The sequence below is a fragment of the Grammomys surdaster genome, unplaced genomic scaffold (assembly GCF_004785775.1).
Source record: "Grammomys surdaster isolate TR1022 unplaced genomic scaffold, NIH_TR_1.0 126398, whole genome shotgun sequence".
Classification (NCBI taxonomy): Eukaryota; Metazoa; Chordata; class Mammalia; order Rodentia; family Muridae; genus Grammomys; species Grammomys surdaster.
Genome location: NW_021621192.1, coordinates 1,022,247 through 1,046,484, shown reverse-complemented (window position 1 = coordinate 1,046,484; position 24,238 = coordinate 1,022,247). Strand labels below are relative to the sequence as shown.

Sequence of the window (24,238 nt, the reverse complement as noted above, 5' to 3'; positions counted from 1 at the left end):
AAAAAAGAAAGAAAGGAAGGAAGGAAGGAAGGAAGGAAGGAAGGAAGGAAGAAAGAAAGAAAGAAAGAAAGAAAGAAAGAAAGAAAGAAAGAGAAAGAAAAGAAAATTCATCTTGCACAACACTGACTTTTTCACCTTAATGTAGAAGAGATTCAAAGATGGTATGGAAACTATTGAGAGCTCTTCTACATATTTCTCTCTTATAACAGTGAGAGTAGGCCATGTTTCTGAACTCACGCAACTTTATGTTTTAGTGCTGTAAAATTATCAAACCCTTTGGAAGCAAATATAAAAACAGTAAGAGATATAGAAAAGATCAGCCTAGAAGAGGGACAAGGAAGCGTGGGAGGAAAACTCTGCTTGAATGGGAAGAGTGGAGGTCAAGGAGGTCCTGTTGGGGCTGGGCCCTGAAGAATGTATTTGCAAGAGTAGTAAACCAGGCTTAAAACTTTGCAGCCTTATGGGGGAACAAGTAGGTAATGAGAGTCCATGATTAGAGCACCTGAGAGGAAAGCAACAGGGAAAGGCAGTGGCTCTGGGCGAGTGGGGAGCAAACATGCCGTCCATTAATGCCAGCAATTATTTCCAGTGGTGACGGCTTTCTCACAGTCACTTAAGGGGACAGTGGCAAGTGGGTGCTGCTGAAATAACATATACTAGATCTCAGGATCAGTACGAGACTTTTGATTTGCTTTGTTTGTTTTGTTTTCTTTTGTTTTTCAAGACCCGGTTTCTCTGTGTAGCCCTGGCTGTCCCAGAACTCTCGCTCTATAGAACAGGTTGGCCTCCAACTCAGAGATCCGCCTGCCTTCCAAGTGCTGGGATTAAAGGCATGCGCCACCAGCACCCACTCAGTATGAAAGTTTTTAACAAGTCCTATAGAATGAACAACTATCATTGGCTGACTCCATTTACCAATGATCCACAATCTTTGCCAGGACTGGCAAACCAAACAGTCTTATCATTTATTTTCATATAGCCCACAAGCTGAAAAGTTTTTTTTTTTTTGACATTTTAAGTGCTTGTTAAAATTAAATTACTGTGAATGCCAAAATAAAATAAAAAATTAAAAAAAAGCCTGATCTCCATAAACTTAAAAACGTCAGTTAAGTGAAAGGAGAAGAGTCCAGAAGCGCACTCACCAGCCACGGAGAACTTTAAAGGACACCGGCGTGAACGAGGTCAGGTCATCACATTCTTTTATGAAATCGATACACTCTCCTTGGAAGCCTGCTTTACTGAATGCTTTGAGCTAGGAGGACACAATAGTAATTGACCGTGAAATGGCTGCTTAACATCATCACAGGCACATAAACCTTAAGGCGCTCATAAAAGTTCAGCAGGACATTAGATTCATGTTTTATTTAGTATCAGTACAGTAATGTGAAGAATGGTGACAGTCTCCTGAGCGGTGCATGCCTTTATTCCTCCTTCCATGAGAATACGATTTCAATATTTATCATATACATCATAGCTTGTGTCAAACGGTGTGGGATTAGCTCCAGATCTATAGTGAAGACCATGAGAGGTATGTATTCTAGATTATGGGCTCACTTTTCTGATAATGTCTCAAATGTACAGCTGATACAATATAATTGAATATCACACTAAGTTTCTACTTGAGTTTTTGTCAAGGTAAAACAGACAATGAAATCCCAACTAAAATCCCCCCTTTGAACTAAAAGAAAAAAAGAAAAAAAAAAAAACAAAAACAAGCTGTAGTTCTAGAGGCCTTGAATCAAAAGTGAGAAAGAATAAATTACTGCGCCCTATATATGAATATCTCATCATCCTCTGGAGACTCCAACAGGCCTGGCCCAAGGCCCATGGTGCCGCAAAGACATGTTTACAAGGTAGCACAGAACGTGATGTAGTAAATGACCTGCACACAGGACGCCTGCAAATGCAGCCATCAGAAACAAGGCTCCTTGAGCAGTGGCTGCTCACCATCATCCTCATCCTCTGATGGGATCTGGTTCTTGACAGTTTCATTCTGCCCAGACTTTGTTTGGTCTGATACAAAGATCCGCCAAAAGCCGGGAAGTGAGAACCCTGGCACTCCCCTGGCACAGGGAGGTGTCTTTCACAAGGTGTCTTCCTGTTGTGAAGCCACACTGTACTGGGAGCATCAGGCACCATGGAGCTCCCTGTTTTAAGGAGAAGATCCACCACATTTCAGTCAAGGAAAGAGTCCCAAAGAAGACGGATGCTTCACAGTGTAAAGATTCATAAAACATGAAGTGCAAACTTCTGAAAATATATATTTTCTGCAGCTTGCAACCACTATCTAAATTCACAGAACAAACTGGAAACACTACTTGAAAGAGGGTCTAACAGCTGACTTACTCAGACATGTGCTTCTGGTTGGCAGACTGTGTTTTTCATGTATCGATGGGTTTAATGTTTATGCTTCATTCAGGCTTGAGACACTACTATCCATGTAGACTTTGCTCAGCATGCAGACACACACACACACACACACACACACACACCTACATTTTAACATTTCACCACAAAGTCAGGAAATGTCAAATTCCAGACAGCAATCACGCAGGTGTCATACAGCTCAGATAATTCAGTGGGAGGCCCCTTCCAGCCCTGAGTCTATTTTCATACACAGAAGGATTTAAATTCTCACACTGTATTTTGGTAAACTACTTTTGTGCAATCATTTGGAAACTGGGTTCAACATATATTTGAGCTTATTTTTTTTTTCTTACCTGTAAATTAGAAAGTACATGTTTAAGTCAACATTAGACAAAAGCTACAAAACAACAACCTCACCCTGGCCACACCCCCACCCTCCATCAGTGCATCAGAACAGAACAGCTCTCACATGCTCTGAGAATGGCCGAACAGCCCACCCATAAAAAGCACCCTCGGGACATGAGAAGCCAGCTCGAGGCACAGCAGCTGTAAACAGTTAAGTTGTAGTTTCCATTCTTAATAAAATTAAGTGACAGTGGTTTTGAAAAACGAGGGGTGGAGAAAACCTAGCTATAGAAGTCACTATAGTGCTGGGCAGTGGTGGCGCACACCTTTAATCCCAGCACTTGGGAGGCAGAGGCAGGTGGATTTCTGAGTTCGAGGCCAGCCTGGTCTACAGAATGAGTTCCAGGACAGCCAGAGATACACAGAGAAACACTGTCTCGAAAAACAACAACAACAACAAGAAAAAAAAAAGAAAAACAACAACAACAAAAAGTCACTATAGTATTTCCTTTAGACTTTCATGGACAATAGATGTATAAAACAGATCAACGTGTTGCTTAGAAACTAAGCAAATAGAAGAACAAGATATGAGTTATCGTCAAACTACATGCATTACCATGGACCACGTGGGAAGGCGGCTATGCTTACCAGTCTCCTCCATAGAAGAGCACAGAAGCAAACAAGTAGGGAGACAAAAGAAAGGAGAGAGAGAAGAAAAAAAGGAGGGAATGGGGGAGAAGAGAAAAGAAAACAAATTCTGCCCCTAGGATAAGGTAGGTCACCTCCTCACATCTCCACTGCATGTCTCCATTCTAACCGGCCCCTTGAGGCAGACGTAATCAGCACTTTAAGACTAAGATTTTGCAGCAATACATTTCACTGTGTAATTTTCATTTACGATACACATTAAGAAAATGTAATAGAATAGAATCTAACTGGACAAACTAAAATTCCAGTAACTTAATTACTGACCAAACACAGATGGCCTGCTCAATTTACTTCACAGGATCAGCAGAGACTTTCAAAATAATTTTATTTACTTTCACACTAAAATAATTTCTAAGAGAAGTTTTCTTCTCTTACACATCACGCAACCATGTGGACCATCCTCATAGGTACACAAAGACAACACACACACACAGAGCTCTGTTTGTTCCCAGTCTTGGATTAGACTCTACATACATCACTCACTTCAGTGAGATACACCATAAAAATCTCACCTTTCTAGTTACCTAGGCAAGATCTTATTTGTTTAAATAGTTCGTCCTGGACTTTGGTTGTATAAGAATCCCCTATATCACCGCTTCGCAATCTTCTTCATGCTTCAACAGTTAAACACATTTCCTCGTGTTGTGGTGACCCCCAACCATAAAGTTATTTCATTGCTACTTCATAACTATAATCTTGCTACTATTATGAATCATATATATGCAGGATATCTGACATGTGATACCCCCCCAAGGGGTCACAGTGAAACAGGTTGAGAACCACTGCCCTATATGTTAACAGCAAACATAACTATTATAAACTCTTCTTCAGTTACTTCAAAGCTCAATGAAGCAAAGTTATGTGATACAAGAAACTGCCTCGTTTCTTTTTCACAGATACAATTATGTATAGAGTAAAATAATAGGTCAGTGTTTCAGGAATATTCGAAACAATTACATTTGTAAATAGACTTGACAAAGGTCCCCAGGAATCCAAGGTAGTTAGCTAGGTCAAAGGGTAGAGTAGATTAGAATTCTTACAGAATACTGTCTCATTCTAACTTCTGAGAAGAAATTACATTTCGTAATATTTAATCTAGTAATATTTATGACATCCGACTCCTGCTAAGGCAGAGAGATGGTGACAGTAATCCATAGTCTGCTGTTTGCTTTGTTTGGGTGAAAATAAAAACAAACTGAAATGCCCCCTCTAATGATGGCGAGTGCTACTGTGCTATGTGAATTTTTGAGTTGGTATCAGACTTAGTTTGCAATCTCCGGAGAAGAGCACTGTCCTCCATAAATGCTGGTTTTCTATTAGGATTAACAATTAGATGTAGATTTTCATGCCTATCAAACCACCAGCAAGTGTATGTTTATAACTTTCAGGATGTATATTACCCTCCACACATTTTCTAGATCCTCCCCCATAGTGGCTTGAAGTTTCTCTTGAGTTAATTATCATAAAACACAACAAAAAAAGTCCCTCTCTGACTTGAGCCTTGAAATGTAACTGTCTCTCCTTAGTCAGAAAAAAAAACAAAACCTTATGGGAACACAGCCAAGATTTGCTAGTTCTTATTTATATAAATGTAAATAAGAAAATGTCTGACATGAGGTGGGGTTTCTGATGCTGTGTAAACAGGGGCTCAGTATGCGCCTTAGCAAGCATAAGCTCCCACACTCCTGCCGCCCCCTCTTTAAGACTGAAGTGGAATGTGGAAACACTAAAGCAAAAACCCAGCAATCTGTCCCTAAACATTGAAGTTCCTTTTTAAAAAACAAAGAATGGGGTAGTTGGGAAGGGAAAAGATCTTAAAAGAATAGAATGTTTCATCTGCAGTTGAGAAAATCAGAAAAATGTTGAAATCACTACTGTGGTCTTCTTTATCTACACGAAACCCAGTGCTCTAAAAATCCACAGCTGGAGGTTTCCAAAAGTCCAAAATAATATTTCTGGCAAGAACTGTCTCTACAAAACAACTACTCAATTATGTCTAAGAAGGAACTGTCCCTGAAGGTAATAAAAACCTCAAAGCACTTGCAGTGAGTGGGAGCACGATTCAACTAAGCTGACTGCTGACAGGAACATGGAGGCTGGACATGCTGAGAAAAGACTTACACTATGTCAAGGCAGTGAACATCACTGGTCATCCACCACTATACATGGAGTTTGGACAGGGATCTTTCTAACTAGGTTACTTTAAAAGAAACAGAGAAAGCAGTGTTTTGCCTCCTCTCTCTGTTTCTCTTTCATGGTGTTCCTGTCCCTATTAAGTCTTTCTTTCACACAAGGTCTACTTTCCTTCCTCAAGCTGACTTATCCAATCCCTTTTGAAACATACACATACAGAGAGAGAGAGAGAGAGAGAGAGAGAGAGAGAGAGAGAGAGAGAGAGAGAGAGAGAGAGAGAGAGAGAGGGAGGGAGAGGAGGAGGGGGGGGGGGGAAACGGGGGACGAGAGAGGTGGGGAAGTAAGTGGGTTTAAGAGCTTTAAAAAAAATGATACAAGTATCAGAAATCCACATGTACAGGGCAATGAGAAGGTTCAGTGGGTAAAAAAAAGGTGCTTGCCGCCAATCCTGAGGGCCTGAGTTTGAACACCAGAATCTACATGATGGAAGGAGAGAACCTTCTCCCACAATTTGACCGCAGACCTCCACACGCATGCACCATGGCAGGAGAGCACACTCCTCTGCAGAAAATAAATAATGTAGTAAAAATGGTTTCTAAGCCTGTGTACGTAAGAAGTACTGCAAGGCAGCTAGCTCCTCTGGGAACTGTGATAGGCAGCGATGAGCAAGATGGCAATAGGACAAAACAGGAAATTGGAAAGCCGGAGAGGCCCACTGTGGACAGAGCAACAGCTCTCTCAAGAGGAAAGGAGGGATGCTATGACAAATCCCAGCCAATCAGACTAACACAAGACGTCACCACTCTCCTCAGGGCACCGAGAACACAAGGAACTTGCTTTGTGACAAAGAAACAGAAAACTTATCTCAGGGAAAGAGAAAGATTGGAGAAAGTGTAAGTGCTTTTGGTAAACACTCCAACAATGATAAATTTAGAATATTTTGAAACATACCAAGTGTGGAGGCTCATTTATCCCAAGTGGTTCCTGAAAGACATAGTAAAATATTTTAAAAATTGGCATCACATTATCTTATCTGACTTCACAGTATTTTGAAAATATACTTTGAAAAAGACTTCCACGGTCTCATCCATCTCCTAAATTCTCTCACAGGCCTATGACCCCTTCTATCCCAAACAACCTACGGAATTTCCTCGGAGTGATTTTAATATTCGGGACTGGTTTATTTTGAGAACTACTGTAAGCTAGGAGCAAAGAGCTTCTGGGTACGCTTTAGAAAGGGCCACAATTTCTGACGCTAAGGCATAGGGATTCAGGCCACTCTGTGGTGCTTCTCATTGTCACGTGGCCACAGTATTTGACGCTTCCTTACTCCGCACAGGATGGGCTGTGCCTTCTGCCTAGAGAACTCCCGTAAGGTATCACTGGTATACGGGAAGGTCGTGACCCCACAGAGCGTCCTTCCCTGCCTCTTCCAGCATGACCTACATATACACTTCATCTTCCTGCTGACCACACGATACCTAAATGCCCGTGCATCTCTTTCCCTTGAGAGAGCATACTCATCTTGGATCTCCAGAGAATGAGTCAGCATCTGACTCATCTGGATTACTAAGCAATGCTGAATGAATGAACGAACGACCCTTCCCTGGGGGTCAACCGAGACCATCGGAAAACACAGACATCTACCTTATGACTCATAACAGTAGCAAAATCACAGCTATGTAGTAGCAACGAAAATAATTTTATGGTTGGGGGTCACTACAACATGAGGAACTGTATTCAAGGGCTGCAGCCCTAGAAAGGTTAGGAACCACGGGGGTCAACCGTATCCTGTATGAGCTTCTGGCATCTGCCCACCCAAGGCTTCACTTACCAGCTGGATTGGTCGGATTGACAAGATTGTGTTACTTGATCCTCCCCAGTCAAAAAAGCATTTGTATTTTCCTTTCTCTAAAATGTACTGATCTCCACAGAAGAACTTCTGGTGGTAGGCAACCCACCTACGAGGGAGAGAAGAGTGTTAGAACTGAGTCAATTAAGCCGCTAACAGCTTAGAGCGGCCCCTCCCCCAGGCCCTCCCAGGCTCTTCAGGGCAAGAGCTACATACACGCCACTCTTCACATGAATGGATCTTGTTTCCCTGCCAAAGCCGATTTCTTCTAAGTCAGAAATTTCCTGATTCGTAATATCAATAAACTTCCCACTTTCTAGGTCAGATTCAAACAGTGTGATCGAAGATTCTATAAAATTCTAAAAAAGAGGGAAAGAGGTCTAAGAAAGCATACGTAACACAGTTCCACATGCTGTCAGGAAAACATTCAGGCAAACGACTCCAGGAAGAATTTTAAATCGCATGAAATACAGTGTCATAATCTCTATTCCTATATAGTTTTGAGAAAAACATCAAGCCTGGATTTGCTCTAATCTGAAAAAAACACATGTCAAATAAAAGGAAATTAGTCAACAGTTTTAGATAAACTGCTAGGATTAGATGTATCACGTGTATCACTAATTACAGGAAATACTCAGACTCTCACTTGAGCAAAATCTACACAAAGCCAAGTGAAAATACAACATATACTGAGCAACAGGAGGTACTGGTTTATGAGATTAAATACAACTAAGCTTTAAAAATAAAAACCAAAAAACAAACAAACAAACAAAAAAAACCCAGCTACTTGTTCAAAAATCAAAATGAGGTCAGGAAAATTTGCTTTTAAAGTTGATATATTTATGATTTTGTACAAAACTTTAAACATAAACAGTCAGTGAACTAAAGACATAGGCTATTCACGTGAGCAACATTAAAACCAAACATATAAACTCCTAATTTCATCAGTAAATTAAGAAACTTTAAAATGACTAGATGCAATTTTGTACCACAGCCCTCCAGGAAGAGACTTAAATAATACATAATAAAACATATTTGCTATCAAAACTGAAATAAACATTGAACAAATTTTTCCATTTCTCTCTATCTAATGGTAAATACACTTGATTTTAAATATATATATATATATTTATAAATATGTTTATTTATATATATAATCTATGAATAATTTTTATGCATATGTATAATGTAATGTTTGCTGGTTAAATTCTTGTCCTTTAATTTCCATAATGATTAACAGCTTAGGGAGGATGAATACGCAGACTTGGAATTCACTGTCAGCTCTTCACTAGCCATGTGACCTCCGCCCCATTTCCCCAGGTGAGGAGGAAGGGGATATGACATCATGCCCCTGCTGTCCCACACTCACCTGGGGAAGGAAGTGGAGTGGAGGTCACATGGCTAGCCGGGAGCACAGAAAAGAGAGGACAGCCCCACCCAGCCTTGCAGCCAGCCACACACATAGGCAGCACTAACTGGACTTAAAGGGGTTTCAAAGTTATTTTGAAAAGGCATAAAAGTGAAGTTTGGGGTGTGTGATGGGGATATGAGGGGAGCTGGAAGAAGAAAATGGGAAGTAGTTAAGATCCTATTTCATTGTATACAAGTATACGTTTCTCAAAAACAGAGAGGGGAAGAAACTGGGCACAGTGGAGCACACCTGTATTCCCAGGCGGTTCCCTAGAGCTCTCAGGCCAAATCAGTGCTGTCCAGGTTCAGTGAGAGAGCCTGGCTTGAACAATCAAGTGGAAAGCTTAAAAGGAAGATATGTGTTGACTGTCGACCTCTGGCCTATACACACAGGAACACACACAAACCAACATACACATATAGGAACCCATCCACACACAAATGTCTTTTTATTAGTTCACTGAAGTACAGAAAATGCTGTCAATATCTCTATACCCCACAATACTAAACTTCTTACCTTCTTAATTTGTAAAAATTAAGATCTATAAGTACAAGACTTCCGGGTGAACACTAATATCTTATAGGCAAGTCAAAAAGAGTTCAACACAAAAGGACAACATACCTAGTCAGTGGGTAAATGTTCATCAATCATTCTGCACTGGACAACGTGTCAACTAACTGTGTAGCCCAGGCTGGTCTCTCTGCCTCCTCAGTGCTGGGATTAAAGGTGTGCAACGCTACCCCCTTACCCCCCCCCAGCCCCCTTTCCTCAGAAACCTTCAAAGATTTAAAAATTGCTGACAGAGAACAGTCAAATGTTCTATCAAACTTCAGGGTAAAAGACAACAGTCTTTTGCCTAAAATTTTTACCAACAAAATAATTTCTAATCCATATCAAGTTTTCAATTTTATCTTGAGAGGAATCCTTTGTAATTCAAGGGAATGCACCACCTTTAGTACATTGCTTTCACGGGCTGCATTTAAAAATAAAAAAGTAAACTGAAAAGATTCATTCTGGATCAGGCACCATCCCAGATCTTACTCAATAGAATGTCATTTCTAAAACACATTCTTCTAATCTCTGGTTTTACACACACACACACACTCTACCATATGTAACCTGTGATCACCTCTCAAGTCCCCAGATAAGCTTCCCAAGGAGGGTGTGATGTTTACCCTGGGTGACCTAACAAAGTTCTGCTGACAACAGGAACCTCCCAGTCAGAGGAGCACAGAAATAGACACGCCTCTTTCCTCCATGTTGAAACTGCTGGGACCAGTGTACAGCAACCATGAGGATCCAATGATGGCTGGATAGGGCGCGGCCTGGTACTTGTCAGGAGCCAGGATCAACAGTGACCAGCAAAACCAGGCCTAACCGCAATGGAAAGGCTCAGGCACAGCACTCGATTGGTGACCTCCTCATTTCTCACAAAGCAAGTACCTTGTCTCCAGTTCCTCTGACCCTAGGGTACTCCTTGCTGGGATCCCAGGACTGAAAAGCACAGTGTGTTGAGACGTGCCTCAGATCACTGTGTTCCACTGGAGAGGGACATAGAAAAATACTGGTATTTGCACCTGTGTTGTGTATCTGCCCTTTCATTCAGAAATACTCCTGTTGAGTAAGGACTTGCACAGCAGGAAGGAGTGTCAGCCCAGGAATGCTCTGGAGCCTTACTGGGCCACACAGTGACAGCTAGGCTTGGAGTTAAAGAGAGGAGAGGAGAGGCCTCCTGTCACAGGAATCACACTACAGAATGCACGAGCTGAGAGCATACAGGATCGAAGAAATACACCCCCAAACCCTGAGTTCTCTACATTGTCCTCCAGCCCCGAAGCCTCAGCAGCGGTCTGCACGAGTGACCTGAGTGGCGTAGCTCTTGTCTTTCTGTTTTCTGCTTTTACTTGTGGCTTTTCTTGCCTTGCAGCTTTTGTTTCCCATCGTTTTCCGGGTACTTCTCTCCCTCCGAACAACTACCCCGGCCTTGTCCCATTCGGCATTTTCCTTTCAAATCTGCCAGATACATGAAATCAGACCCAGCTGACCAGCAAGCCCTTGAGGACTGGCAGCCCTTGAGGGACTATCTCCTAAAGTCGGGGCTGGAGCTCAAAGCCAATCTCATATGCTCAGTCATGTGCCAGTGCTGGGTCCAACCTCCTGAGGATGAACCTCTAGATATCCCATGTACAAGCTGGGGATATATAGCTCACGGGTAGCATAATAGCATAACATGAAGAAGCCCTTGGGTTGGCCTCCTCAGCACTGGGGGAAAAGAGACATTGAAACAAAACCTCTAAGTGCCTTATTCCAGAGACACTGGAATTATGTCTAGGGTCTGCCTATGAATTCTAGGTAGCTACATCCTTGTCACTGAGTACTCCACAGGCAAGGGTAGGTTTTCAGCTCAAAGAGGATGAACAACAGTGGAGTGACTTCTGTCTTAGTGAGGTTTTTACTGCCGTGAACAGGCACCATGACCAACGTAACTCTTATAAGGACAACATTTAATTGGGGCTGGCTTACAGGTTCAGAGGTTGAGTCTATTATCATCAAGGCAGGAGCATGGCAGTGTCCAGGCAGGCATGGTACAGGAGGGCTGAGAGTTCTACATCTTCATCTGAGGGCTGGTATGAGGAGAATCACTTCCAGGCAGTTAGGACTAGGGTATTAAAACCCACGCCCACAGTGACACAACCACTCCAACAAGGCCACACCTCCTAACAGTGCCACTCCCTGGGCCAAGCATATACTAACTATCACAACTTTAAAGGCTATTTTATATTTTTAAAGTACAGCCTCAAGTATAGTCCTGCCTGTGAGGAAAAAACAAAACAAAACAAAACAAAACCTGAGAGCCACTGTAAGTCTAAAGACGAATCACAAGGCTCAGCACTTTGATGACTTTTAAGTTCCATAAACCCTCTTGGCTGATCCTGCCAGTGACTTCTTACGCTATGCTCCTAGGTGGGAACTGTGATCCAGGTGCCTATAAAGACCTGGAGAATCTATTAACTTAAAGGCAAGTGTGCTCTGGCACACCACCTGGGGTCAGAGGTCAGACCCTAGGTATGGAAGAAACAAAATCAAACAGTAAATCTAGACAGTAAAATCTAGTATAAAACTGAAGGAAAACATGCACGCCAAGCAGATGTTATTGAGGAAGAGAAGACATAAAGACTCCTTGACCCTGAGGCTGAACGCTCTACCACATTCCTTGCAGTGTTCTACTTTCTTTAAAAGCAACCAGCAAGGCGTGAGTATCCGAGTGACTCACTTGGAGCTGGGGATCCAATTCTCCTCGTCCTCTTCCAATCACTAAATGGCCCAGTTCCCATTATCCCCAAGGAACATATCCGCTATTTGACCTTAGTTCATCCAGAGTGTTCCATGTACTGTGGCCAGGATAGCTGAACTGACACTGCCTGACACAGCTTTCCTGCCTGCTCACATGGGAGTTTCATATGACTTTAGCCGAGACTGTGAATGCCATGGGTTCCCTTTCCCAGGTCACAGACATTCCAGACTACTATGGGATAAAGATATGTCATATGAGTTTTCACTGTTAACTCTGCAAGGCTGCCAGGGTCACAGTCACTCCTTCCCATTTATGTGCCTGGCTGAGGAATATTCAAAAGGAACTCAAACACCATATCTATCTATCTGTCTGTCTGTCTGTCTGTCTATCTATCTATCTATCCACACACACACACACACACACACACACACACATGTGTGTGTGCGTGTGTGCGTGTGTGTATTCAAAACTCCTTATATGTATGTATATATATATTTACTGCTAGCTATCCAATCACTAAATGGCCCAGTTCCCATTATCCCCAAGGAACATAACCTCTTTTTGACCTTAGTACATCCAGAGTGCTCTATGTACTGCGGCCAGGATAGCTGAACTGACACTACACGACACAGCTTTCCTTCCTGGATAGCTAGCAGTAAAATCACACACTTAATAAGCTTTTAATAGAATAAGATCCAGCTTTCTGTCATGAAAAGTACTCTTTAAGGCCATACTTTTGGAACCATGGAAATTGGTGATATGATATGTGTTCTATACAAGACATTCTTGCTCCTCAACCATCCTAACCCCTAACATGTTCAGTGATCATGCAGGAACCTTTGTCAAAATTTGCGCAAGTCTCAATTAAAGCCATAAATTAATACTTGACAAATACTAAGGTTATCATAAGGATTATAACTTCATCCTAAAACCTAACTTAAAGACACAGCGCAGAAGAGGCTTTATCCACAGAGCAATTTTGCTTATTTATTACAAAAGCTACCTCGTAATTTTCACACATGCTCTGAACTTTTGTGTACAGCAGCAATTAATGTGTTTATTCATGCCACCTTTTCTACCATATATGACTATACATTCTTGACTACGTCAAACCTCTCTTGATTTAGCAGTACTTGTTACAATAGTTCTTCTTGCATTTCTTCTTCGGCAGGTTCCAGCCAGTGGTTTGGGTTGGCTTTTGGTTGGCCTAGTCATGGACACTGTTCTGAGATGCCAGCATGTCCTTTCTAAATGTTCCTAGTGTCATTCATGCTCCCACCTGATTCTCTTTCTGAAGTAGGCTGGGAAGTTGTTTTAAGTGTTTAATGGTGAATATTAGTGACTAGAATCGTGACCCTTGATTCCTCCGTGCATGTGACTATGGTGCTCTTAAGAAGAAAGCAAGCTTTGTTGGATTTAGTTTTAGTTTGTCCTTTCAGTAGTATCATGAAGTGTGTGGCCCTTGTGCACTAGAATTAACACTTTAAAAGCTATCCATCCATTGTTTCAAAAACAACTTGTGTATTCAGCCTGTCATGGACTGTCTTCAACTTCTTCCATGTAGAACTTGGTTTTGCTGATAGATCACACACACACACACACACACACACACACACACACACACACACACTTACTTTCTTACTACAAAAGATCATTGACGGGGAATCAGCTTCTCCCTGATCCCTGCACACCTTCTCTTCTGGGTCGGTGTGGTAAAGGCTCCAGGTCACACAGGCAGAAACCTAAAGCACCAGAGGACACAATCCCTATGCTCATCTAAAGTCTGTGTGAGCCTGTCATTACACTTCATTTCAGTGTGCGTTCCCTCAATATGGGGGCTTGAGAAACGGTCTAAAAACAGAATAGAGATCCTTTTGGGAAAAGATTACAATTATACCTGGATGGTAAGAAAATGGGTTCATCAAGACACTTTCAGAAGTCCAGAGGGCTGCTCAGGGTAACAAGTCACATTCGACAAGTTCCAAGATCCTCACAAATCTGCATCACTCATCCACTCTGGCCTCCCTCCACTCCTACCAGGAATGCTATGAAGTTCTGGACCGCTTAGCTGCAGCAGCAGCTCCCTCTTCCTAGTCTCTTTCTCCATGCAGCCACCAGAACCATCTCTCTAAGTCACTAATTTTCTCATGTCCACTGGGCCTTAAGGTCCACCTGTGACTCACAATCAACTTAAGCATGATGAATCTGAATTCTCCCATGGTACTAGGCCCTTCATTCACTGGCTGTGGAGGCATCCTTCCAATGTTCTTTCTCACATCCTGACTTAACTGCTTTGCTCTATGCTGTACTTTTATGAGAGTCCCTCTACCTTAGCACCAGTAGCATCTGTGTCCCTGACATTATTATTATCATTATTATTACTATTACTGCTGCTGCTATTATTGCTGTCGTGTGTGTGTGTGTGTGTGTGTGTGTGTGTGTGTGTGTGTGTGTGTATGTATGTGGCTATATTATATATGTGGAGATCAGAGAATATTTTAAGGGTCAGAGGACATCTTAATTTCCTCCTTACACCATGTGCATCCTGGGGATTGAATCCTGGTCATCAGACTTGGCATTGACTGCTTTTAACCAACAAGCCACCAACATGACATATGCTATAATGCTTTAGTATTGGGGAAGCCTTTCCCAACTCAGGGATGTAGCAGGATTTCCTGGCTTCTACCCACTAGATGTCAGCAGACCCACATCCCTTGAAACGACAATCCAAAATATCTCCAGATTGTTGCAACATTGGTAAGATCACCCCCAGCTTACGTTCTCGACTTCCTCCATTGACACGGGCCAATCTCTTGGTATAAAACAACGCCTTTGATTTCCTTTCATGGCATACCTTCTGTCCATCGTGAAAACTTTTCACTTGGGTAACCTTGAGTTCCAGCAGCCTCAGCTGAGACATCATCTTTCCTATGCACTCCTTCATATTCCAAGTAGGAAGAACTGCCCAACTGACCATTCTGGGGATATAGTCACAGTCCAACAACACAGAGCATTTATCTACATGCTATCTTCCCCACAAGACTGCCTGCCCTGGATGTTGGTAGGGCATCGCACAATATATCTAATAAAGGAGGTACCCAAAAAATAACTGTGGAATCAATTGACGAAAAGTAAAAAGTAATTCAGGCATGATGACACACACTTGCAATCTCAGCACACAGGAGGCACAGGCAGGAGGATCTTTAGGGATTCTAGGCTAGCCTGGTCTATAAAGTCCAGACCAACCAAGGCTACAATGTGAAACTCTGTCCCAAAACATAAAATAAAAAAGTAAAAAAATTGGTACTCTATAATAATCACCCCAGGCAAGAAAAATAGGCAAGTCCAGTTCAGTTGGGAGGCTCTCAGGTGCTATGACTTCCAGCTTTATCAGAAATCATGTCCATTTTTCATAAGAAGATAAAACAGATCTGAATTAATGTGAAGAAAGCAAACTCACAGCTTGTAGGTACCGGAAAGACATGATGGGTCCACTTAACGCCCCACAAGTGCTGCTGTCTTCAAAGTCTCCTTCTTCTAATAGGAATTGCTGGCCTTTGAAATGTTCCTTTTCATAGGCAACCCACCTAGAAATACAGTATACACAGTGAAGCCACGGGGAAAACTAGTTAAGAGAGCAAAAGAGAAACGCACAACAAAGGACAAAGCTGTTCACCTCATATTTTAAAAACAATCTTATTTGTTTTCCTGCACAAAGATGGGCAAATGGTATGCGTCTCGCGGATCGATGGCTTTTATAGTTTGGAAGCTTTTCCCAACAAAAGGTCACTTGCAGAAACACAGCAGAGCAAGCTGTGATCGTGGCATGACTTGTACCATATCTCACCATGGTCAGAGAAGGGTTTGCCAAGCAGAAATAATGGAAAGTGCACACGGCCAACGAGAAAAGGGTCAAGCCCACACCAAGGTCCAAGGAAATCATTTTCGTTGCACTAATTAAATCCCACTGGAACCAAGGAAGGACTGCTGTATTCATCATTTACTCAGGGTTTAAGCCAAAGGAGCTTTTCACCCAGTTGCAGATAAAACACAACACCAGGAAATTTCCCCAAGGAGAAACTGGGAAAGGCCACTAGACCGGACTAAGCATATATGGACTAAAGCATCTGTAAATAGTTATGGGTGGGAAACCTTCATCCAGCATCGTATCGGCGCTCATCGTGGAAACAGGAAGCATTACTGCAGAGTACTTGCCAGGGACACAAGTTTCCTGAGTTCTAGCCTAATAGTATCAGGAGACACTGATAAACACTACCAGCTCTTAGGCTCCTCTGTGAATCTTACTCCTTTATAAAGATCACACCCACGGGTGCCTAATGCAATGTGGGCACAGGTGATTCACCAAATACACTGCTTATAAAAGTATAGCCTTCACCTGACCTAAGCAGTAAAGGTGGGACCTTCCAAATGGATATACTGTAACTTCATAGTTTGGGAAGTTCTGATTCAGAAACTTGAAAAACATGAAGCCCAAAAAGGCTGCCTGTTGTTCTTTCTTCATTCCTCTGAAGCAGTGAATTAAAAACAAAACAGAAACAAAAAAGCAAAAAAGGAACTTTTCCCACAGCACAGAGCTGTCCACTGTCAGCCACCCTTCAGTTCTCTTTGCCGTCTCTTTCTACGTGTATACAATGCTAGGGAGTGGATTTCCACGGTAAGTGGAGTGAGTCTATGAACATACTGTTGAGTTTTAGTGAGCATAAAAAAATAGAGGATAAATTTCATAGAAAGCTTAAGGCAGTCTAATCTGTCTTTCATAGTAACCAAGTTGTTTGAAGCTTGTTTTGAGCTATATTTGACTGAGAAAAAGAATGAACATTACAAAGACCTTAATCTTAAAAGATGGATCACGGTTACTGTATCTACTTTATAATGACCTTAAAGAAATTATAGATCACCAGTTTTGCTGCACTCAGATTCCTCAAAATGGAAAAGGGATGAAGAAGAACCACACTGTAGCATTCACTGGTTAGCTAAAAATCCATGAGAGAGGTGGGTGACATGACCAGCCAAGTTGTTTATCTTCCAAATGGGAACATTGTGTTTTTCTTCTTAACTGATACAAAGCTTTGAGTGTGTGTTCTCCATCAGAAGCTATTGATATGAAACTGTGAGTATGTATATTTTCTATTATGGGTCATTCATATAAAACTGTGAATGTGTGTTCTCTATCAGAGGTCATTGATATGAAACTGTGAGTATGTATTTTTTATTATCAGCCATTCACATAAAACTCTGAGTGTGTGTTCTCTATCATAGGCCATTTTTCACTTTTTTAAAAGGCCATTTTGGAAAATAATACTGATCACACTAAATTTTAACAGATAATCATTTTAAAGGCAGAACACTAGTCTTAAATCCATCTAGTTCACATGGGAAAACATTTAGGTCACAGGGAGGGAAAAAGGAAAAAAAGTCTATAGCAAAGTTTTAACAATGCACATGTGTTCACAAACCAGAGGACATAATAAACACAATAGACTAAAAATGTGTCTGCCCAAACCGTGTATGTCTGTTTAACACAGAGCATATTTTAAATTCAGGGATAAGTAATTAAATGATTATTGGAATGCCAGACCAAGTATCAATATAGCCTATGTATCTACAATAGTTTTCTTCTAGTCTCATCTGGCTGACATGGCAGTCACTAGTTTGTATCACAAACCACAAATATAGAACTATAGTAGGTGACTGTAGACAGGTCACACACACCTGTGAATATTTTAAAAGCATTGTTCGCTACAGGGGCATAAACAAGTTGTATAGTGTTACATTGATATTTGACATTAAAATGAACTGCATTCAAAATAACCACTGTGTGAAGAATGTTTTTGGGTGGATCCCAGCACTGACCTCTCAACAGCAAATCAGCTTTGAGCTAAGTTTCTCCTTGGTGTTTTTACCCCCACAGAACACAAATACCAAAGCAAGCACTAGCCTATGTACAAGTTTTCTAGGGTTTTTACTGTGGTAATGCTGATTGAAGCTGGGGTCGCAGCAATACCCCTGTGTTTGGAGGGTTTCATCAAGAGTGGTTCCAGGACAGGGGACCATAACTGTTAACACTTGTGACTCTGGGATCACTCTTACTCCTTTAATATGATAACATCACCAAGGCCCTTAGAACATAAGTTAGCCAACAACAATAGATCAACAGAATAACAGATTTAAAAATCAGGCCTTCACTCATGTTCATAATCTTTTACATATAAAAAAAAAAAGAAGAAGAAAAGAAATTGACCTAGCAATTCTTCTACAGTGTTTTAGGAAAGCTAGGTATTACATTTTCAAATTAAATATACAATATTGTTTCTATTTCAAATCTTTAAAACCAGTAAGTGGGCTGTCGCTACTAAGTTATACATTTTATTTCCTACATCTCAGAAGGGAGATAGTCAGTAAGGTTAAGGTTGGCAACTTTGTCTTGTTTAGCACATTTTTTTGAGCTAATCTTTACAAGTAGACTAATAAATCATGTACTGAAAATATGACACTCACACTCCACCAATGACACGAATTGATCCAATGCCACGGAAGTCCTTATCACTTTTTAAAAACTTAGGGACAGAATCTATATGTTCACTAAACTCTTTGGTATGTCCACGGAAGTGAGGTTTCTCATAAATGATAACCTGAAAAACATGAAACTGTTATTTAATGTGCTCATATTATACCATGGATACATTCTGAATTACATAAGTGGTATGAAACACAAATATGAATAGGGAACAATATTTGCCTTTTAAACTACGTTTACAACTTAAAATAGCATTTGGTATTCACAAAGAATGTAATTCTCAGGGCCTACCGCTAACTTTCATGCTTCTCTCATATTAACATGCCTGGCAGCTAGGATTACATTTTTCTGGTCACTCAAGCATTAGAACCATTATTGTAGGCTCAACTGTCTTACAGAAGATTCACGAATTTTCTTTGTATCATTTCGTTGCTGTGAATTCACTGTAGATCTGCCTTGCGTCCCATAAGATGTAAAAACATACGGAGCTTCCAGTACATAAAACCAAATCACCTACTGAGTTCAAAAACCAAATACTCCTTGAAACACTGGCTGCTTTTTACAGTTGTTGATATTTGCTGAAGAGGAAGAGGTGTGAGGTTTTAAACTTTAAATGCAATCCTCTCTGACACTGGGAAATGACTGGAAACTCAAGTGTTCTGCTACCTGGATGTTGGGTTCAATCTGGAGGTGGTATTATGAGTGGAACAGCGACAGATGGACAGCAGTAGAAAACTGTCACCACACAGTACTTTTTTTTATTATTTTGCTTGCTTTACTTTTCAAGTACCCACTGCCCTAAATACATAGCTGTGATAACAGGGTCAATCTGTCCACACTTCATCTGTAGCCCTCAATGTGACCAACAGAATAACTGGTATACAATTAAACCCTGAGATATTGGTGACTAAGTCCCTAGGCTTAAATACATAAAACTAAATAAAAATTATAATTTGTTCCTAAAACATTTGTAACATTATAGATACCAATCTTGATGCTTCTACATACTAGATTTTCATAAGAAAGTATATATTTGTATTATATGTTGTAAATAAAATAGTCTATATTTGTTATACATAAATAAAGTCATACACACACACACATACACACATACAATGAAGTTTTATTCAGGCTTAGTACTTGCTATGTGTGATGACATTCAAGCTAAGTAAAAAGTGGTATTTTTTTCATGAATAAACTCTCATGACATCATCGATGTTAATTAATTTCTAACTGACAAGTTGTGATTACTTATGAAAATCAATTTGCTCATATATGCCTACAACCTGTAAGACTGAAAATGCCCCAGCTTCTCACACATGAAAGTTGTGATTTGCCACAGCAGGAGTCACGTGGACAGTGTCACAGGTGACTCTACATTTATTAGTCAGATCAGCAGTTCACGATATTTGCTGCATTTTTCATCACCTAAGAAACTTTGAACATTTTCGACCTCTTTCAAAATCAAAACGGTATGCTGAGAATAGAAACTAAGCTGGAGTCTTTTTAAAATACAGATGATTCCAGCATGCAGGCAAGGTGTAAAAGATGCATTCGGACATGTGAGTTTTAAAAGACTCCCTCCGTGTGATTGAGAAATTTCCAGTCAAGTCTATAAATTGTGATGTGGAGCACACAGAAAGACTGGAGGCACTGGTGGCATCCTACTTTGTGAAAGAGATGAGGGGCGTCTCTCCACAGCTACCTCTGGCTAGAGAGGCTACTTCCTACCTCTGAAGGCTGTCTGCATCTTGACCACTGAGCTGACTTTCTTCCCATCTCTCCTTACACACCTTTTGTAGCTCTGTGTCCTTCTCTGTAAAGTGATTGATCCTGTCACCTCCACCACCCACTTTTCACTGCCTCTACCTCTGCTTCCCTATTCAGCACTCACGCTTACAAACTGACACACACCCAACAGGAGCTAGCTGTGCCTCCTCAGCACCGGCCTTGGAAATTGGGCTAAGTTCCACTGGATTCACTTGGGTACCAACTTCAATCTCAGAATCTCCATCACCAAACAGAAATCAAACCTGTCACCTTCCTACACAGTCGGCACTGGGTAGGTCTGTGGGAAGTGACCACACAGACCTCCATCTCTGAACACTGTCTTCACGCCCTTTCCCACAGCATGGGCCCTCAGAAAACCTTCTATACAGTCACCTCCAACTACTGCCGCCTCCGCTTGTTAGGTTGACATGTAGTCAGGTAACTGCATTATATCAATACTTAAAAGATTAGTGGTCAGTCTTTTGAGCCAGTTCAAGACTTACCTTCAAGTCCATAGGCATTTCCACTTTCAGTCCACCCTAAAGATAACAAGATATTTAAAGACAATGTGAATATATAAAAAGTGAGAAAGTAACAAAGTTATGTGTAAGTTACAAAAATCTCATTAGTTAAGACATGTAAATTATGCAGCAGTCAAAATTTAACCCTACAGTAGGCAAAACCATGTCATACTGATCTACATCAGTATAGAGGAGGCAGGTGATTTCCAATCACACACAAGCAATTAAAGACTTAGCAGCTGTAGAGTATCCCAAACAGAGTGCAGACCTGCTAATAGCTTCAGAAGTTACACTTGGGAGAGTGGATTCCTATGCCCCATACCCAATGCATTTCCCAGAACCACTTAGGTTTTCTAAATTAGGGCCCTGCCCCATCTCCATACTGCTACCTCCCAGTTCTGCCAACACAGCTGAACATACCTAACGTCTTTGTAACATCAAGACTGCACACTACATATAGTGACATCATTCTCACAAAAAGTCCTAACTCCGTAATGTTAGTGTCAAAAATTCCACATTGTGAGATCTCTTATAATTTCTGCATTTGTCCTTATTTCTGTTTTCCAAGGCACACAACTAAGCATGTTCTATCACACAGCCTGCATTTAACTGAATTGTTTGTGCCTCAAAAAGAGTTTGCCACAGCGATGCTGTAGGCGCTTATTTAATCTTTAAGAAGCTAAACACTGACAGAGCAACCAGTTTATTATTAAGGCCGAGTTTCATATTCATTTTCAAACTGGAACTGACAAACTACTACAACTAATTTTCTAATGAGCATCTACAAGACAGACTCCAGACTTTATTAAACATTTAAAATTTCATACAACAATGCTTATCAAAAAAATGTATGCATTGAGATAGACTCACTGCAGTTCAAAGTAAATGCAAACATTCTGTATAATATGAGCAGACACACAATGTGCAGTTGGGCAGCTCAGTGGTGAATGCATTCTTGGGGCTGAGGGCTATCGGCAATGACCACAGCTGCTTGATCTGCACACGTGGGTGCTGGGGGAGAGGAAGGCCTCTAGTTGAATCTGCTTACCATTTGAAGAGGATACAGTGATTTCATGTCTGCTGCAGAAATCTCAAAGAGCCCCTGGTCTTCCTCCAAAATTGTAGCTTGCCCCTTAAAATTAATATCTGGGTAGGCCAGCCAACTGAACAAGACACAAATGGTTGGTTAAAGTATGACAATGATAGTTTAGCTTGGCTCTCTAAGAGGAAAAAGGACGATCAAGAAATTCCATGATTGCCGGGAGGTGGTGGCGCACGCCTTTAATCCCAGCACTTGGGAGGCAGAGGCAGGCAGATTTCTGAGTTCGAGGCCAGCCTGGTCTACCAAGTGAGTTCCAGGACAGCCAGGGCTACCCAGAGAAACCCTGTCTCGAAAAACCAAAAAAAAAAAAAAAAAAAAAAAAGAAATTCCATGATAGAATTACACTAAAGGCTAACAGGGTTAAAGTATTTATAGTCACATACTCTCTACCTTCTAACTTGTTTCTGAGTACTGTGCATTAATTTCTGCCTTAGAATTTTCTAAGACCTAAGACACGGGGTACCTTTAATGCAGGTAGACCATAACTTAAAAGTCTTTGCTTGCTAGCTCGTATCCTAGGACCAATCACTCATAACTAGGTGAGTGACACTCAGCCTTTACCTCTGGGAAGAGAGAAGAACAGACCAGTGACTGGCAGTGAGGAGGGATCAATGGATAACGTAAGCCAGAAACCGCTCAGGGTCCAAAGTTTTAGGTCAGAGACACGCTTTTATTTCTCAATCCCCAAATGTGTTAGATAAAAAGACAATGTGATCTATCTATCAGCAGACTGTGCCTGCTCCCGGAAGTCATACATCAAAGCCTTAATTGGATCCGAAGAAAGACAGAATCTGTTTTAAGCCAGGAAATAGTCTTTCTTGGGTACCCAGAAGCATAAACAACGCTAACTGACTAAAACTTCAGAACGCACATGTCATCTATTGAAACATGAGGCAAAAAGTTAACTTTGGTGGCCATTAATCACTGTAATATAGAAAAGCTGACACATACACTCCTGACTTCACAGTGAAGGACGTAGACTTGGGGATGTTCAGCTCTTCCAGATTGGGGACAGATCGGTGTATGTAGATGGGGCCGAACCCAGGGTCAGACTTGGGGCACAGCTCTATCTCCGGAATGCTGCAATCCTGGAGAAGAAAAATTGCCTTTGAAGTCATCGAGAGACACACACGGGCTAGTGCTGTAAACACCCAGGACACACGGTTACAATGATTTCATTGTGTAGTGGGATTTCTCCGGGAGAACAACACAGGGTGGAACTGGTGATACTTCAGCATGGGTTTTAAACACAGTTTTTCTCAGGAGTCATGTGAATAACTCGACAACTATATGAACATTGTGAGAAAAGTTACTGTCTCTTTTTTAATGTTTTTTTTTTCTTTTCTGCTTTGTTTTAAAAATACTTGTCCCATTAAGAATGGCTCACTTAGCAAAGGGATGGAGTGCCAAAGGTCTGCAAGTCTTCCTTCTCAGAAGCATAACAAAGCCTAAAGGGAGGAAGGGACTTTAAAAAAAAAAAAAGGCTGATCTCCTGGGGGACATAAAAAAATAAATACTGGAGAGGCCCTGGCCCTCCAGTGTGTTTATCTAATTTACATCAACAAAGGAGAAGGAACTGGAGGTGAGGAAAAAGGAAATGGGTTTTCCTCCTTATAGGACTGTACTTTTTTTTCAGTGCAAGTTGGCTTATTACAATATTTGACTCTACCCTGGCCTTTAAAACTGAGACACTCTGTCAGCATGCCCTGGCAGAACTTCCTTTAAAATGACACTTGCCTAGCTCTTTTGAACCTAATTTGACTGCTGCTGCAAAATGCAACCATAACCCTAACTCACAGGCAGGAGTCAGGCAGGAGTGTCTTTAAACACCCCACCTTCTAAGAATGCTCCTTCTGGAGACACTCCCAGGATCAGTGCACACCAGAGTCCTCTTTTTTTTTTTTTTTTTTTTTTTGCTTTTCTAAGGAATCAAGACCCACAGGCACTTCCCAGAGTTTTTTCTAAGGAATCAAGACCCACAGGCACTTCCCAGAGTTCTGCAGTCACACCTTGGCCACTCTGTTTATCTCCACCCAACTTGGATCTCTGGTAGTTTTAGACATGGTGTTCATGATGCATCTAAATAGATAACCCTCTTTATAAAGGGAAATCTCTTAAAATACCCAAAATCCTCTTGAGTGATGGATAAAATATTGTCCTTTCTTAAGGGATTGGAATCACAATAATTTCTCTCTT

The 24,238-nt window shown here is 41.2% G+C and overlaps 1 protein-coding gene across 1 annotated transcript in view; it reads right to left on the bottom strand.

Annotated features, from left to right (window-relative positions):
- Crybg3 (crystallin beta-gamma domain containing 3) overlaps positions 1-24,238 on the bottom strand; it is a 107,456-nt gene that overhangs the window by 29,157 nt on the left and 54,061 nt on the right. The window contains exons 8-16 of the mRNA XM_028760226.1: positions 22,994-23,130; positions 21,989-22,103; positions 20,923-20,958; positions 18,631-18,764; positions 15,572-15,698; positions 7,622-7,764; positions 7,388-7,514; positions 6,505-6,537; positions 1,143-1,252 (exon numbers count right to left, since the gene is read on the bottom strand). Coding sequence (XP_028616059.1) covers positions 1,143-1,252; positions 6,505-6,537; positions 7,388-7,514; positions 7,622-7,764; positions 15,572-15,698; positions 18,631-18,764; positions 20,923-20,958; positions 21,989-22,103; positions 22,994-23,130 — 962 coding nt within the window. The remainder of the gene's footprint in view (positions 1-1,142; positions 1,253-6,504; positions 6,538-7,387; positions 7,515-7,621; positions 7,765-15,571; positions 15,699-18,630; positions 18,765-20,922; positions 20,959-21,988; positions 22,104-22,993; positions 23,131-24,238) is intronic.